Source organism: Pelecanus crispus, chromosome 6, assembly GCF_030463565.1.
Source record: "Pelecanus crispus isolate bPelCri1 chromosome 6, bPelCri1.pri, whole genome shotgun sequence".
Taxonomy (NCBI): domain Eukaryota; kingdom Metazoa; phylum Chordata; class Aves; order Pelecaniformes; family Pelecanidae; genus Pelecanus; species Pelecanus crispus.
Window position 1 is genome coordinate 18,085,359 of NC_134648.1, and position 16,102 is coordinate 18,101,460.

The window sequence follows — 16,102 nt, forward strand, 5'->3', positions numbered from 1 at the left end:
CCCGTGCAAAGAGGTGTTTGAGATATTGACGACAAAATATTTCAGTTGCCTACTGAAAATTAGGTGGACTGACTCAAAGCTATTCAAAATCTCCTCTCTAGGTGCCCTGCAGCTGGCTTGAATGGGAGAAACAGTGAGAAACAGAGATGTTTACACTGCATTGGCCGCTTCTCACCACAGTAGGTTAAATGAGGCTGAGAAGCTGAAAATTCAGGTTAAGCAATTGGAGCATAATATCCTTGGGGCAGGAGCAGAAAGCGGGAAGAGACCATCGTTATTTGAGTCATCCTGGGATTACTGATCGGGCTGGGAAAGGAGGCTGCAACATCACCTTCTGTGCTAGAGGAAGATGTTTGTCTTTAGATGATCTCATTAAAAAAATAGAAACTACAATAACACAAAGCAATAATACTACTAAAAGTTGGCAGGAATTGACAGACTGGGAAATGCTTTTCTCGGTGCAAGGCTTTTGGGGAAGAGCTGAGTAAAGGGCTCAGCTAAGCCTTGCTCGCTGTGCCATTCCTGGTGTGCCTCTGAAGCCGCTCAGTGCATGCAATGTGTGCTGGGAGCAGGTGAGACCCTGGGACACGGCGCTGGGTGTATTAGCCAGCCGTGCCGTGCAGCCACCCAGGCACTGTGTTCAATGTCTACAGGGAGGTTTAAAGTAAACACAACATGGCCCTTCATTTCTGTGACGTCTGCTCCCATCTATAAAAGCCCTTAAACATGACCCATTTTCAGGTCCAGGGAGGAATGCAAACAGGAGGGGGATGTTTCCTCTGACAGGAGGGCTCAGAGCAAGCCCAAGAGAATGGGAAAACCCCTGCAATATTTTATGGAAAGGCAAACTAAGGAATGAGAAATCAAAGCTGAGGATCTTGTTGATGAAATTCATTGAAAAGGACATTATATTCCTTATGAATAAAGCTATAATTTACTAAGTGAAGTGGGGAAGCCAGTCAGCAGATATTAATCACCATTCACCCATCCAGACTGGGGGAATTTGTTTGCACCTTAATCTGCATTTATATCTATGATCTCCAGCAGTATCAATCCATTGTACAACAGAAACAAATGCCTCTGAAATGCCAGCTGAGACAAGATGAAGGCACACAAACAACTCTGGGGCTCGGCAGGACAGAGCCGGTACACATTGCATTCCCTGAATACATCTTCCACTGGAGGAAACCCAACAGCAAGAAGCCATAGAACATTAATCCAGTCACTATCTGCAAGAGACACCTTTGGGCAGTTCCAGCCAGAGACTTGATTTGAAAGTAAAGACACAAATTTTAATGCTTTACAAGAATTTAAGAGCCAGATGGTGAGAATATTATTTGGACCAGCTAAGGATCTGGTCCTGCATAAACTAGAGCAGAGCTTGGAACTGCCAGTGATAAAGTAGAAAGAACAAACAACAAAGCAGAAAGCAGTGCTTTGCAAGCTCTTGGGCAAGATGGCTTTGCTGCCACCAGGAATCAGGTATCCTGAGCTTTTTTAAAAAATAAAGCATTTGTTTCCCCTTTCCTTTTTGGTGTTCTGACAGCAAACCCCGATGTGGCATCATGAAGAAGAGAAGTTTGTACCCTATGACCGCTTCACTCCTATATTTCTGATGTCCACAGTCATCTGCTGTAGCGTATGCATAGCAACATGGACAGAAACTGCATGGATAGCTGAAAGAAACTGCCTGGCTGACAAAAGCTAGTTTCTGTGCCAAATGTCCTGAGGCAAATTCTCCCCAGCAAAACTGATGCTGCACCTGAGCCTGTAGGCCACTGCTGGATGAGAGCATGGTAATAGATATGACTGGCCTCTGTGGGATGAAACCCTGTAACTATGGGAAAGGGCAGGTCCCTGGTTAGCACTGACATCTGATTATTCGTCAGGAAGCAAAGTGAATGCGATAATTCCCATATCTTCCAGGGCTGTATCTATACATAGGGTGCACCAGCACAGCAGCACAGGTAACCTTATCTACAGTAGTTTCAACCAAACTAATCTGGGAAACAATAGTGAAGACAGACAGATATCCCAGACTTAACAGCAGTGTCCTGAAGACAGACAGCCTGGACCTAACAGCAGCATCCAAGATCTATCTGGCAACATGAAGCCATTCCTGCCCCGGCTGCACAAGTGCTGTTTTTACCTTCTGTGCTACTGCCGCCTACGTTAGCCAGATCGAAACAAGCACACCATATCCATGGTGCAACCCCAAATTTTATTTCAGTGTAAACATATATAACAAGGATTTAACTGATAGGTCTAAGTTAAGAGCATAGCTGTTGGGAAGTCCCTCTACATTCAAAGGGGGAAGAAGATAGAAGAGGGCGACTCGGCCCCTCTAAAACCTAAGTGATTCCTGCAGACCCTGGTCTAGGAGTGGGCATACAAAGACTAACGTAGGAAAAGCCTCTGCTAGCAGTGGAGTTTGGATCAGAAGCACGCTCTGGAAAGCAGCTGCTGATCACCCCACTTGTCACGTTGTTTCCATGCTGTGGAGCAGTTTCACCAGTAAACAGTTTTCTTTCCGATGAGACTGGATGGGAGGGTACATCCAGCTGGTAGCAGATGTTGAGCTTATGGGACTGAGCGGCAGCTAGTCCAAAGCCACCCATCCAGAACAGACATGGTAAAGGCACCAGCTCCTCAGCTCCAGCTGGTTTACTCTGCAGACTTGCTGATGTATGGCCATGCTCGTCAGCTAGTGTCCAAGGTGCCCAGATTTGGTGAGGCCAGGGCAGAGCCCAAGCAACTGGTAACACTATGCCAAATCCAAATCATGAGGGAAGGAACTAAAGCTGCCATTTCCCAGATGAGAAGCTCCTCCAGATCCCACAGGAACTCTGCAGCAATGCCCAGGAAATGAAGGTGGATTTAATAACAAGACCACCCTCCTTCAGGATATTGCTTAACTTGCATTCCTACCTTGAGGCTTGCTTATAACCATCTGTTGCTCTTTCTGCAAAATTATTAGCCTCTTCCTCCAAAAGGAAAATTCTACTATAATACAGCATGTTATTTTTTTGGCCCTGCTACTGCCTACTTCAGCTGACTTCTCTTTTTTACCCATTTTGCAAGTCTCCTAATCATGTACCATCACCCATCTTTAATTTTTTTTTCTTAAATTACAAGCTTGCTGTGCTTGTTTCCATGCAGCAGAAATGAGTCCTTCCTCGACACTGAAGGCATCTGTGAAAATGCCAGTAAGACCATTTACTTACATAAATTTACAGGGTGCTACTAAGTAAATGTAAATCAGCTAACCTGCACCAGTGAAAATCTTAGTCAACGCACTTTAGCTTCAATGCAAGTTTTGTTACAAAAACCAGGACAACATGTCAGTCCAAGGAAATTTTAGCTCCACAGCTTAAAGATCTGCAAAGAGGGACAAAGGGACGACAGCTTTCAGGACACTCCTTGCTCTGATTTCTTCCCATGCGAAGGAACAGAATAAATTTGGAGACACTTCTATTTTTTGAAGCCAAGGGGCACATCACAGAGGTAGGATTTGCTCATCAATATTATGCCCGCATTTGGGAGAGCATGTGTCAAAAAGGTAGCAAATTAGATAGCAGTGTGGCAAGAGAGGGACTTCCACTTCACTTACCATTTGAAGGACACCAAAATATGACATCAGGTATCCAGACTCCACTGCTTCCAACCCAAAGAAATCCATAGAGATGATGGAAAACATAATCAGGAACAAACCTAGAGGGAGGGTTAATGAAAAGCATACATCAATATACTTGCACTGCATATAGTGGCCAAGACCCTGCTCCCAGTCATCTCCAGTATGAGTCAGTAGCTCTCCCTAAGGTTATCGGGACTGGATATAAACATGAGCAGAATCCTATTCAAAGTCAGTGTAGTAATTTAATCTTTAAATGCTAACTTTTTTATCCCCCTTACTTTCATCTTGAAAATAATGTGACTATGTAGGCTGTAGATTCAGCTGTTTATTATAAACTGGTAAATATTTTTATCACTGAAGCCAAACTAACCATTAAGGCAGCGAGAAAACATTTGTTCAGACAAGACTGCAACCATAAAAATAATCTGATTGGACTCCTCGTCCCTTTTGCCTAACTTTAGATTTTCACCATGGGGAACACTGCCTGGGAAACAACCGGGTAACATCAGCCTAAATACAGCGTTTCACTGCACACCTCGGCAGTGACGTCGGTGGCACGTGGAATCTCTTGCTCTCCTGGACCAATAGTGGTGTCAACACAAGCAGTCAGGAAAGTATGGGCAGAAACAGCACAGGCTGGGTCTGCTTTTCAATTAAGGCAATTTCTGGAAAGCATAATGGAAAATGCCCACTCACTTAATCTCACATGAAAATACAATAGCGTGCATTTCCCCCAGTGCCAAACATACACAAATACAGACATGCATACACATGCTCCCATCGTACACGAAGAGCCATCAAATTAAAAATATTATGACAAAACATTGCTCTCAAAGAGCTGGTATGGGGTAGGAGGCTGCTGCCTCCCCTAATGTCTTGTGCACCTCAGACAGAGAGAGACAGTAGGAAACTGGGGCTCTCTGCACGTGAACATCCCTTCAACATGCCCATCAGAGGACACTGTTCCTGCTGGGGAGAGAAGAGAGCAGACGGCCTTTAGGGGTCCTGCCCTTCCTCATAGGATCCTCCGAGGTATGAAGACTGGGTAAATAGGGAGCCCAGGAGGCAACGTGTGAGGACTGAGAAGACAGCTTGTGGCCTGGAAAAGTGAGTCACTGACCCCGCGGCATGGGAAGGATTTGCTGGCATTTCCTGGAAGTGTGAGGACAGCAATCCCAAATTGCTGACTAAAATGCTGTGGAGGACTCGCACCCTAACAAACCAGCGCAACTCCACTGCATCCAGCAGCCCGATGGCTGCTGCCAGAGGAGCTGCTGCAGCAACAAGGACCTCCCTCCAAGCACCCCAAGCCTTTGCCTGGAGGGACCACTGCCCTCCCACTCCAGGACTTGCCACAAAGCCTTTCCGAACCCCACCGGAGACACCTCTTCCCCCTTTAATGGGGACAGCTGCACCCCAGCTGGCTCCATGGTGTTGGAGGAGAGGGATGGGGGGCAGGAAGGGTGCCCCACTGCTACTCCCCGGATATTTGGAGAAAGTGCCGGGGAGCTGGGGCTCGTGAAGATTTATGGCTTCACTACACCCCTCCGCGGAGAGCACCCCATCGTTATCCAGTTACTTTGAAATCGCTCTTAGCTCAAGCCAGCTTAAGGTAACATGCAAATAACAGTATTTACTCACAACATCCAAACCAGGCAACAGTTGCACATGTTTATAAAAGGCACACGTGAAGAAATGAAAGAAAAACCGCACTTTGTTTCACTTGCAGGAAGATTAGATCGAAGTGGGTGCTTGCCCTTCATCCTGCTAGCCTGCTGCAGGTACCACGTAGGATGGGTTCGACGTTCCTACATACCTGACGCTTCTTCCTGGTACCATGCACCAGCTTCTACAGCTCCTCTCCCCTTTGAAGTCCCTCACCAAATTAAGGCAGATTTGGATCTTTCTCCTCCAAATGAGCTGATTTCTTTTAGAGCAGGGGGATAGGCTGTGCTTTTTAATTAGCAGTACACATTGCATGGATCCCCTGGAGATGCAAAGGTCTCTTCTTTAGATGGGTGTCATCTCCCTCTGCCTGTGTGGTCACTTAAAGCTACCTGGACAAGGGAGACCCCCACCCTGCTCCCTCCACTTTCAGCAACTAAGGGAGTCTCTCCCACTGGCAACGCATTTCTTGCTGAAACCCACAGGGTGAGCCCTAGATTGAACTCAAAAGATTTTCTGCTCATCTGAACATGCATGAGCATTACTTACAAAGACCTCAGCAGGTCCCACCTGGGTAGGCTGCAGGTCGGCTGAGTGCACCTAAATGAGTAACGTACCCCTGGGGATGGCTTTTACGGGGACACCAAATCCCCACACAGAATCTGCTGGAATAAGCTTCAATCCACGCTGTGGAGCTCAGGTTTTCAAGAGGAAAAAAATGGAAAATAGCAAAAAATATCCTCAAAAACCTCACCTTTTTTGGTGGGGGGTCTAAATAAGGGGTGAACGCCTTAGAAAACCTGGCACTAGAGGGATGAGTAACTAGGGTTATGCAGCAGAAGGCAGGTAAATGGTTTGCAAGATGCGATAAAGATGAGGAAAAGCACCAAGAAGGCACAGGAGTGCAAACTATTAAAAAAAACCCCATGACATTTCTAAAAGCACCCTGTGGCTTTGGGAGGGCCAGCTTAGCAATCCTTACTGAGAACCGGTGTGAAAAGGCGAGCACCACCTCTGGGAGCCCGTCTCAGCCCTCCTACGCTGGATTGCAAACGCAATGGGATGCAGAGCCCCAGGGCCCACTGCAAAATCCTGCTCTGCGTGTGACAGAAAGTCCCTTTAAAAATGGGATGCGGGTGCTAAAGCGATTGTGCTAAAACCAGGTTTTCCAAAGGGATTAGGCAGCCAAAGATTCATACAAGCAGCTATTTATCAGTATTTTCACGGTGATTTCTGGTCAGTGAGAGGTATGTTTGACGTTTTCATCCTCGTGTTTTCTTTTCTGTCTCTCATCTACCGCAATGCAATGAGACTTGCTTTTCCCAGGTCAGCTGAGGATGTAATTTGGCCGTGCTGGAGCGGTCTGCTGCCCATCCATCCCTTGGCAGCTACCCTCCTGCAAGCGGCACAGAGCCGGTGTTTCTGCTTTTATGCAATACAGGGAGGAGGTTCCCGGCCCTGCAGCCCTCCTGGGGAGGCTCTTTCAGTCTCAAACAAGCTAATTTTAGACAACAATGAGATCCATAAGGAACAGAAGATTTTCTTCTGTGTATATCACAAACTTGTTTACAAAGTAAATAGAGAACGGTCTGTAATTTGGGTGATCTAATTAACCACACAGTTGCAGCTGGGAGATGAAAGGTAAATGAGCTCATGAGGAGCTCAGCCTCCAGCTGTGAGCTGCAGCGAAGTAGGTGATGGCCAAATCCCCTTTCAGCTGCCATTGTATGGTCAGTAACCTGAAGAGACCTGCAAACAGAAGTCACTAGGATTTTGATCACTCCTCACTGTAGTGCAAGCACTATACTTGTAGCAGGAGTGCCTCAGATGAATCCCTTCCTACTGTCACTGAAATACTCCCAGCCATTTCAGTGACAGACTATCAGCCCATGTCCTGCCTTAACTCTCAGCTTCACTGTCTCCATCCTCTTCGCCTAGAAGTTCCCTTGCAGTTTTGGGCAGGAGATGTTTATTTTGGTTGGGTGCACATTCTTGCTGTGCAACGGTAAAAGAAGAACATCTTCTGCAATAGGGAAGAATTTGCATTTCAGCAGGGATGACTAAAACAAAGTGCATCTCACCCAGCCTTTGGAAAAAGGAGAACGCACAGGAAATGACCATGCAGATTGCATATGGATGCGGTCTCAGGATGGCATTTTTAAACAGAGAAATGAATGCTACTTTAAGCTGAGAAGTGAGTCAGTCTCAGCAAAGAAAACCCTCTTAAAACATCACTTGACTATCTCTTTCAGTGAAACGTTATCATTTGATAAACACTTTAAAAAATACAATTTTAAAAGTTTAGTTTCAGAAGAACCTAAAAAGTGCACTATTAGGGCAATCCACCAGTCCATCAAGACTCTATCCTGTCTCCAGTGGTGGTGGCAGGACCAACAGGCATTACTGATCTCAGCCAATGCCAACAACACACAAAAAGAAAATAAGAAAAAAAAAATCAGAAGTCCTTTACTTCCCTGCATGCTATTCTACAGCTCCAGTCGGACTTGTTCCCCAAGAGCCTTAGCAAGGAATAACAGATGAATCTGGCCAAGCCCAGAAATGCCATCCCTTTCTGATTCAGACACTCTCCACAGCCAAACCTACTTTTATTTGTAAACTAAATTTACAGTTTACAAATTAGAATTTAATTTGTAAATTATGTTTCATGTTATTTAAACTTCAAGGGCTTCTTCAGACACAGATGAGGTAGAAAAAGATGCAAAGTCTAAAAGTTAAGGTACCTTAAAACCTCTCTTAGGATCCTTGTTCAGAAGGGAATTGCCTTAGTTTGTTCAAATGCATGGTGTGCACATGTTTTGATGTGTATGAAGTTCAATCCTTGAAACTGTAATCAAGAGAAACTGCGCTTTTAGGTTTGACTGGGAAAAGAGCCATGAAGGCTCTCTTTGTGGAAGGGCAGACAACATCACCCTTTCCTTACACCGCCACTAACAAGGCTGACATGCTGGCTTGTCGCTAGACAAGTCAGGGGAAAGAAGCTAGAGGGTAGGCAAAATTAAAGATTATTAAATTGTGACCAAGGATACGTATAACCAGGCAAATCATGGACTATGCCAGGACAGCAACTGACTCAAAGGCAGCAGGGAAACAGGCAGGTTTGGGATTGGTTTGAGGTAGCAGCAGGTTCCTACCATGACACAAAAAACCAAGCAGATTATATAAAGAAGAGAGGAACAAGCACCACCATCAATGTGCAATGGAAGAAATATGCTGTGGTTCCCCTGCATGCAGCTGACAGTTAAAGCAGCCACAACCTCTTGTCCAGCAATAGTTTTTAGTTGTTGGGAAAAAGGTTAGGGTACACATACCCCTTAAAATCATTAAGTAAAATCAGGAAGGACCTCAGTGTTTCTGGCAGAGTACAAATGATTTCCCTCTGCTCTGAAGAGGTTACAGCCTAAATAGAAATGACAGACAAGAGGAAAAAACCATTTACAGCCAGGAGGATGTGGTAAAGAGGTTAAGTGATTTGCCAAAAGTCGCAGAAGCAGCCTGTGGCAAGTCGTCTGTTTTACATTAAGTCCCAGGTTTTTGACCCTACATAGCTGAGAGCATTTGAAAGCATCCAGCATGAGTTAGGAGCTGAATCCTCATTTCTCCATGATCAAATGCAACGTACTTTCAGTAATTTGAGACAAGCCTGGTCCACAATGTATGTCATCTTATTTTAAATACATCAGCAATCATGGGTATTAGGTGAGATTTACCTACGGGAAGTCCAGCAAAGACCTTGACTATGAAAACTTCCATTACTCCCGGAAACTTCATCAGGTGTAGGATTTCTCTGATGCTAAACACGCTGCCAGACTGTGATGTGCCTACAGAAGATGACATATTGATTAATACTCTATTTATACAGGTTAGAGGCAGGAAGCAAGAAACTCTGAGACTGCCTGCTCAGGTTCACCATCACCTTTCCAAAAAGTTGAGTCTCTGCAGCACCAGCTTTCTGCTGACAGCAGGAGGTTGGGAGCTGGTGCTGGGTCTGCATGCAGAGGACCCCTGTGAGACCGCAGGACTGCCTCCCATGCCGGGCCAAACTAACCCCCAGCAAGGGGCCCACATTCACATTTTCTGAGATGTGTGGCAAGCACTGGGCTGGAAGCCTGCAATTCTGCATGGCAGAGTGGTCAGCAGGTAGGGAATAATATTATTCCACAAGCACAACTTAAGCATTAAAGTGTCCGCATTTCAAAGTTAGCACCTTTTGGCCCTTAAATGCAACACCAAGTCCTTTAGCACAGTCCTTACATCATGTCAGTCCCCTGACCGTATTCATGTGCTATTTATCAGAAACACTAAATACTTACTGTGCTCCGTCACACGATCGTCTGACTTTGGTTTAGCCTGCAAAGGGATCCAAACCATTGCTATCATGGTATTTATGAGATTTCCCACCAGCCCAACATATATAGGAACAAAAATGCTGCAAACAGAAAAAATACAGGTAAGTGGATAAATAGCATAAACAAGACATTTATAGCTCTGGCCTGCCACGGCTTGGGCACTTGGATGAGGAACAGTCCCCTTGAAGTCGCAGTACATAAGGCTCTAAAAGAGCTCACATTCTTTCATGGGGGCTTTGGATATGATTACGGTTTGAAATTTCACCAAAAGATGTCTATTGCCATCAAGATAGTTTATTGTTTGTATTAATAACAGGGTATAATACAATGCTTTTAAATCCGTGTCAGGGGAAAAGAGCCCTTCTTGGTTTAATGAAGCTTAGAAGTCTTCCCACAGAAAACACAGCAACTGCTTGTTACGATCCATCTAATCCCCCAGTTTCATTCATCTAAGTATCATCTCACTCCTTGAAATTTCTCAGCAAAATCAAATGAAGTTAAGGAAAGTGAACAAAGTACTCAAGATGATTAGGGATGGTAGAATACAGCCCAGCCTACAACCAGAACTGAAACTGCCGTAGATACAATGCCACTTGAAAAGGAGCTGCTAAAAATAATAAACACAATTTACAAAGCCTTCTGAGGAGGCGAGTAAACAGCACTTTGATTGATGCACCTACTCTTCTCCAAAGCTGCCCAAAACCAAATCAGCACCCATCAGAAACCAAATGGCCATCAGAGCCCCAGACATTGGATCTCTAACAGAAGTGGGGCCACATCCTTAGGTGTAGACCCAGTGAACAGCAATTATTAACAGTATTTTTACAATGATAAAAAGGAACAATTACAACTTATCTAAAAAACCCAAACACAAACCACATAACAGTCAATAGAGTCAATAATAAGTCCTCAATCTTAAAAGAGAAGATTAGGAAATGACTCCTCCTAGGCTTTAAGGGCATGTGGGAACATTTCAGACTCTGAAGGACTTTAACTCTGCCAAACACAGATGGAGCAAAGTCCAGGGCTGGAAGACTGAAACTGAGGAGAGTCAAGCTGAAAACAAAGGGAGAAGCTTGTTTTGTCTTTAACAGTGAGACCAATTATCCACTAAACCAGCTCATTAAAAGTCTTCCCCACCATGGGCACCCTGCTAGTCACAGAGTTTCATAAAACATATGCTTAAAACCTACTGCAGGACGCGGGTTTGGGGTGGGAATGCCCAGCAGAAACATGAAAGGCTGGCATCACGGAAGGCACAAGACAAGAGCATCATGGTCTCTTTGGGGTATCAAAATTAAAGCACCTTGGACTTCAGAAAACAATGCCTAGATTTCACCAGAGAAGCCTTTGGAGCCATGCGAATCCATGCAGACTCAGAGGTGACTGCGCCATCCCTGCAACCCCAGCAACCTGTGCTACAAATCAGGATGCAAGGGCGAGCTGCGAGCCGCCAACCAATGATCCCTGTGAGCCTGCTGATAAAAGACTGCTTATTGCCTGACTTTTTACTGCTGCTTTCCTTGTCAGACCATGGCGTATGTTTTTTGTGCAATAACCAGCAGCACTAATTGTAAAAGCCTCAAGTTTCCTCCATGCTAGACAAAGGTGCGGTCTGGATAATTTCTAGAGTATTATTAAAGTCCCAGAGCAAGCCAGTCAAGGATTGAGATGCAAACAACCGAGAAAAGCATCAAAGAGAGAATACATATATATGTATACACACACACATATACACACACGTATTCCCGCTAATTGCAGTGGCAAAAATCCCAGCTGAATATTTTAATTCTCATTAATTATTATTAATAATAACAAAGTCAGATAATATCTTCCTGCAAATGGACTTAGTGCAGTAATTTATACCTGCTGCCTTCCATCCACCAAGCTGTTCTGCTAATTCCCCTGGACCACAAAATTAGTCATTTACTGGATAGTTATTTTTTATTTTTAGTGCAGCAGATTGCCACTCTGATTTAAAATTATCTGCCAAACAGTTCCCAATCTATTGAAATCAAATTTGTGGACCCACATTTTTATCCAAGAAATCTGGAACTTCAACTTTGCATTGCAACATAAAGCAAATTTACTAACAAAATAGAAAGGATAAAATAACCAAAATAGTAGCTGCAGCCGGTTTAATGCTTTTTGGGGATTTCTGTATTTCAAGCTTTCATTCTGATATGGAAAAAACACATCACAAAAATTTTCTTTGTACAGAAAAACTTCCTTTCCAGTCCTATCTTTTCCTGAGGTTTTTCAGATTCCCACATGCCAACATACATATGTTTTACTCTTCAGATCCAAGAAGAATTACAGCAAGAAATAAAGGAAGGATCCTCCTATAAAACTAGTAAGCAAATGATGTACTACTTCACTGAAAGCATACGGCTGATAATTCATTGCTGCGAAAGGGAGAGGAGAACCTTGACACTTTAATTTGGGAAAACCTGGGCTTGCTGTAACGGATTCGTGGCATTTTGTACGGCTGGACTCTGAAGTCAGAGAAATCCAGTAAAATACAGATCTCAAAATCGTGTTTCCCAGACAAGCCTGAAGCATTCAAAATCACCTGAAAATCCCTTTTCTTAGCCACAGCTTTCTGTAAGCGCTTCATCTTTTTCCACATATTATCATTTGTTGATGGAAAGGTGATGAAGGTACACCCTTGGGTTAGCTGCTCCACTATCTTGTCCTACATGGCAGGGACGAGCTCTGGAATTGGAGATAACGTATCCATGTCCAGGAAACCACCTCTCACATTTGTTTGTTTAAGAGAGATGAAGTAAACCCAAGGGTCATAAAAAAATGCCATAGCAACACAGCAGGTCATTAATTTTTTTTCTGATGTATCTTCATTTCTTTTTTTTTCTGATGTTTCTGTTACAACCCATGAACTACACACGATGACACCTCCTGCGCCACCCCTCTGGTATGGCATCAGCGGGACACATCCTCCCACTCCTACAGTGAAAGGCAACCGTTTTACAAAGCAGCAGTGCAGGGCAGCTTTCCTGAAGCCCTGACACATCATTACCTCTGAACTCCCCATGAGGTTTGCTTTGGGGCTTGGGTAGGTGAGGGACTGTAGACAATGTCTTTTCCTCTTATATGGAGGCACACAAATATTTACACTGTCATGTAAAGGGACACAAGTGCTAAAAGCAGTATGCATGTGCTGAATCATTTCTGGCAGCAGAGAAGATGAACACCACCAGGTTGAGCTGACAGTATTCTTGCAATGATGCCGAACAGGAGACCAGAGGCCACCGCATTTGCTGGGGAAACTGGTGAAGTTGCAATGATGCTGCTGGTTCCTCAGCTAGAGCTGCTCCATGTCACCGGCACCAGGGAAAACTCTACCCGTGCCCTTGGATGCTGCTGGGAGGAGAGCTGCAGCCCTGTGGAGGTGGGTGGGAAGGGAGCAGGGGCAGCTTGGAGGAGTCCAGCAGGCAGAAGGATGGCAGGGGAGGGTTTACACCCCATGACAGCCCTGAGGAACAGCTCTTTGGCAAGGGGTACGGTGATGCTATTGCCACCAGCAGAGAAAACAGCTGGGGGTTAGCATTGATAATCCATCTGCTGTGCTTGCTGGACCCTTTTCTGCATGCTAAGCAAGCGGAGGACCCAGGGCCAAGCTGTTGCTTTTATTTCTTACCGGTCTGATGAGGAACAAGTGGTACAAACCAGAACAGCTAAGCTAAAGGCAAGACACCCCGACCCCTCAGGGTAGCTGAAGGCTGGGGGTAGAAACGATCGCTGGGTTGGCAGCTCCTGCTGAGCAAGACTTGGCTCACGGGCACTCGCCTTTTTTTTTTTTTTTTTTTAAGATTTAAGCATGAAATCTCATCTCTGCTGAAATCAGTGGGAGTCCTTCTGCATTCAATTTTGCCTGTTTGGCTTATCAGGAGGAAGTTTCACCAGGAAGGGACGCGGTGGCACTATTAAGACAAATGAGGCACATTAAGCAGGTTGCTCCCGCGGGACCTTTTCGCATCCTCTTCCCCTTCCTGCCCTCCCTCTCGTCCCTCCTGGCTGTCCGCAAACCAGCCATGTGGAGCCAGAGCGAGCCCTGCCAAAACCAGCAGCAGATTTCCTGAGTGGGGCGGAAGAACAAAGGACGCGGGCAGGACTAATACAATTAAATTAAAGGGAGCAAAAGGGCGCAGCAGCTTCAGCAGCTGAGATCATTGTGCAGCCTCTTCCAGCTTCTCACTGATTAATAGAGGTTAAGAGCCTTTACTGTCCTGGGCTTTATGGTCAAAACAACTCAGGTAACTTTATCTGCGTACTTCAGCACATTACTTATAATTTCTTTGCTTCTCTTGCATCTGAAGAGAGAGTCCCTTGCTGACTTTTGCCAGGAGCCTTCTTTGCTCTTCCCTGGGCTTTTCCACTAGCAAAGGTCCTCTCAGGCTGTCAGCTTAGACCACAGATGCCTGTTCTTCTTTGTGTGTTTTCAGCCTTGCCATGAAAGGGAGGAACAAAATGCATTGTCCTGTCCTGCATGGGACCAACGTGCCCCAAGGTCCTGCTGCCAGGAGGGCACAGAGCAATTGCCTGCAGAAAGGAAACAGCTGAACTCGAAAGAGGACAAGTTTTTGCTAGTTTTTGCCAATAGGAGCAGCCTCAGCTTGCCCTGACTTAAAGGTTTCAGAGAAATAAGAAGAAAACATGAGCAGAGGAACCTGGAGGCCAGGAGCCCATAACATTAGCCAAATGCTGCTTAACAACATAACAAAAGTCTCTTCATTTTCCAGAGGCCATTAGGCAAGTGTGGTGGCTGCATTAAAAGCATCCATTAAAAGAGTTTTAAAGGGTTTCAAAATGTGAGATGGTGAGCCCAGGGCACACTTGCCACCGGACTGATGGTGTGGCCAGGTACAAGGCTCACTTGGTAGCCTGTGGCCATGGATAAGCAACAAGTGGCTGACAGCTAGGATTGCTCATCTGGAAACTCCATCCTTAACGCTGGTGGGAAAGCAGAATTGATGAAGAAACCATTAACAGTAATGTCACAGTAAACAGATTAAACTCAAAGAAAATATTAGCATTCAAAGCCAGCTGGAGGAGGGTTGCATTTCTTCCCATCTAATGCTTAACCAGCCTCTGCATTTACTTGCAGGTAACCATAAATCCCAATATACACCACGCTTCCTGGGTGAGGCGAAGCAAGGACATTCTCTACCTTACTTTGCAACCTGCTCCCATCAGGGTTAATTAGTATGAGGCAAATGAGCACAATCAGGGTTCAGTTTCTGAATCAAGATGTGAGGCAGTAACACAGGTGACAGCAAGGGCTCCCAGAGGCTCCCCAGCTCCTGGAAGTGATGTTTTGCAGCTCTGCCCCAGGTGTCGCATGTCCCTGAAGTCAGAAGTGGCACACATGAAGCATCAGAAAAATCTCGTGGAGTTTATAGCAAACACAGATCTTGGAAAGCAGGGCCTGGCCAGCCAGGTATGTGTGGGTGCATATACATACATATATATATGTACAAATACATATGCAGAGCATTTCCCAGTAGCTTTGAAGCAAAACTTCCATGAAAAATTCAATCCCACAAAGGCACGTACACCATGCAGAGACCAGGCAGTGGCACAGGAGCAGGAGAGAGGCCACTGACCAGGCATTTGCAGTCAGGTAATATTTTCAGCTCACGGACAAGGGCGTTTGAACAGAGTCCTCTCTGGTACCTGCCAGCCACAGCCCCCAGGCAGTGCTGAGGAGGGATGGGCGCCAGAGCCTCCCGCTTCCACCATGGAAGGCTACAACAAACCAATATGGGACACAGTTTTGGGCTCCAGCCCACATTCCAGTCCTTCCTCTGACCTTGCTGGGCTACGATTCCCATCTTCAGTTTCCTGCCTGAAAAGGCTAGGGCAGACCCATGGAGGTACCTAAGGGTTGCTGCCAGCCAGGAGGCTGCATTCAGGCTGTGCGCGCCACGAGATGGTATCAATCGCTTTCTGATTAGCATTCCAGCCACAGAGCCCTGCTCTGCAAAGCCCAGGAGAAAAATGCGCTTGTGTAATTGCACAATTAAATGTTGCGTCAATACAGCGATTCTTCCGAGGAGGAAGCAGTTCCCAACGATTCCCTGAGGATTAAAGGATCAATGTGTATTTCCACAGTGAATGGGATTGTGTTTGTTTTCTTTCTCTTTTTCTTAATAAAGTCAAAGTTGAACATGGAGAGAGCACAAATTGTTTTTTAGTGACTCACTCCTACTTCAAAACAGCACTGCATAAAGCCGGCATTCATAGCCAGCCCAGATTCCTTAAAGAGCTCTGAAAGGACTCTCAAAATATTTCTTTGATTGCAAGTCCGGCCACACTATCCACTCATCCACTCACACCCTTAGAGGGGCAGCTATGGGTAAAAAACAGCTGGTGAGTTAAAAAGAAAAGAAAAGCAAAAAACTGATGTGAAAAAAAA

General features: G+C 45.3%; 1 protein-coding gene across 1 annotated transcript in view; it reads right to left on the reverse strand.

Annotated features, from left to right (window-relative positions):
- Positions 1-16,102, reverse strand: part of SLC67A1 (solute carrier family 67 member 1) — a 67,618-nt gene that overhangs the window by 16,027 nt on the left and 35,489 nt on the right. Inside the window, exons 6-8 of the mRNA XM_075712747.1 lie at positions 9,631-9,746; positions 9,028-9,138; positions 3,611-3,711 (exon numbers count right to left, since the gene is read on the reverse strand). Of these exons, the coding sequence (XP_075568862.1) occupies positions 3,611-3,711; positions 9,028-9,138; positions 9,631-9,746 (328 nt within the window). The remainder of the gene's footprint in view (positions 1-3,610; positions 3,712-9,027; positions 9,139-9,630; positions 9,747-16,102) is intronic.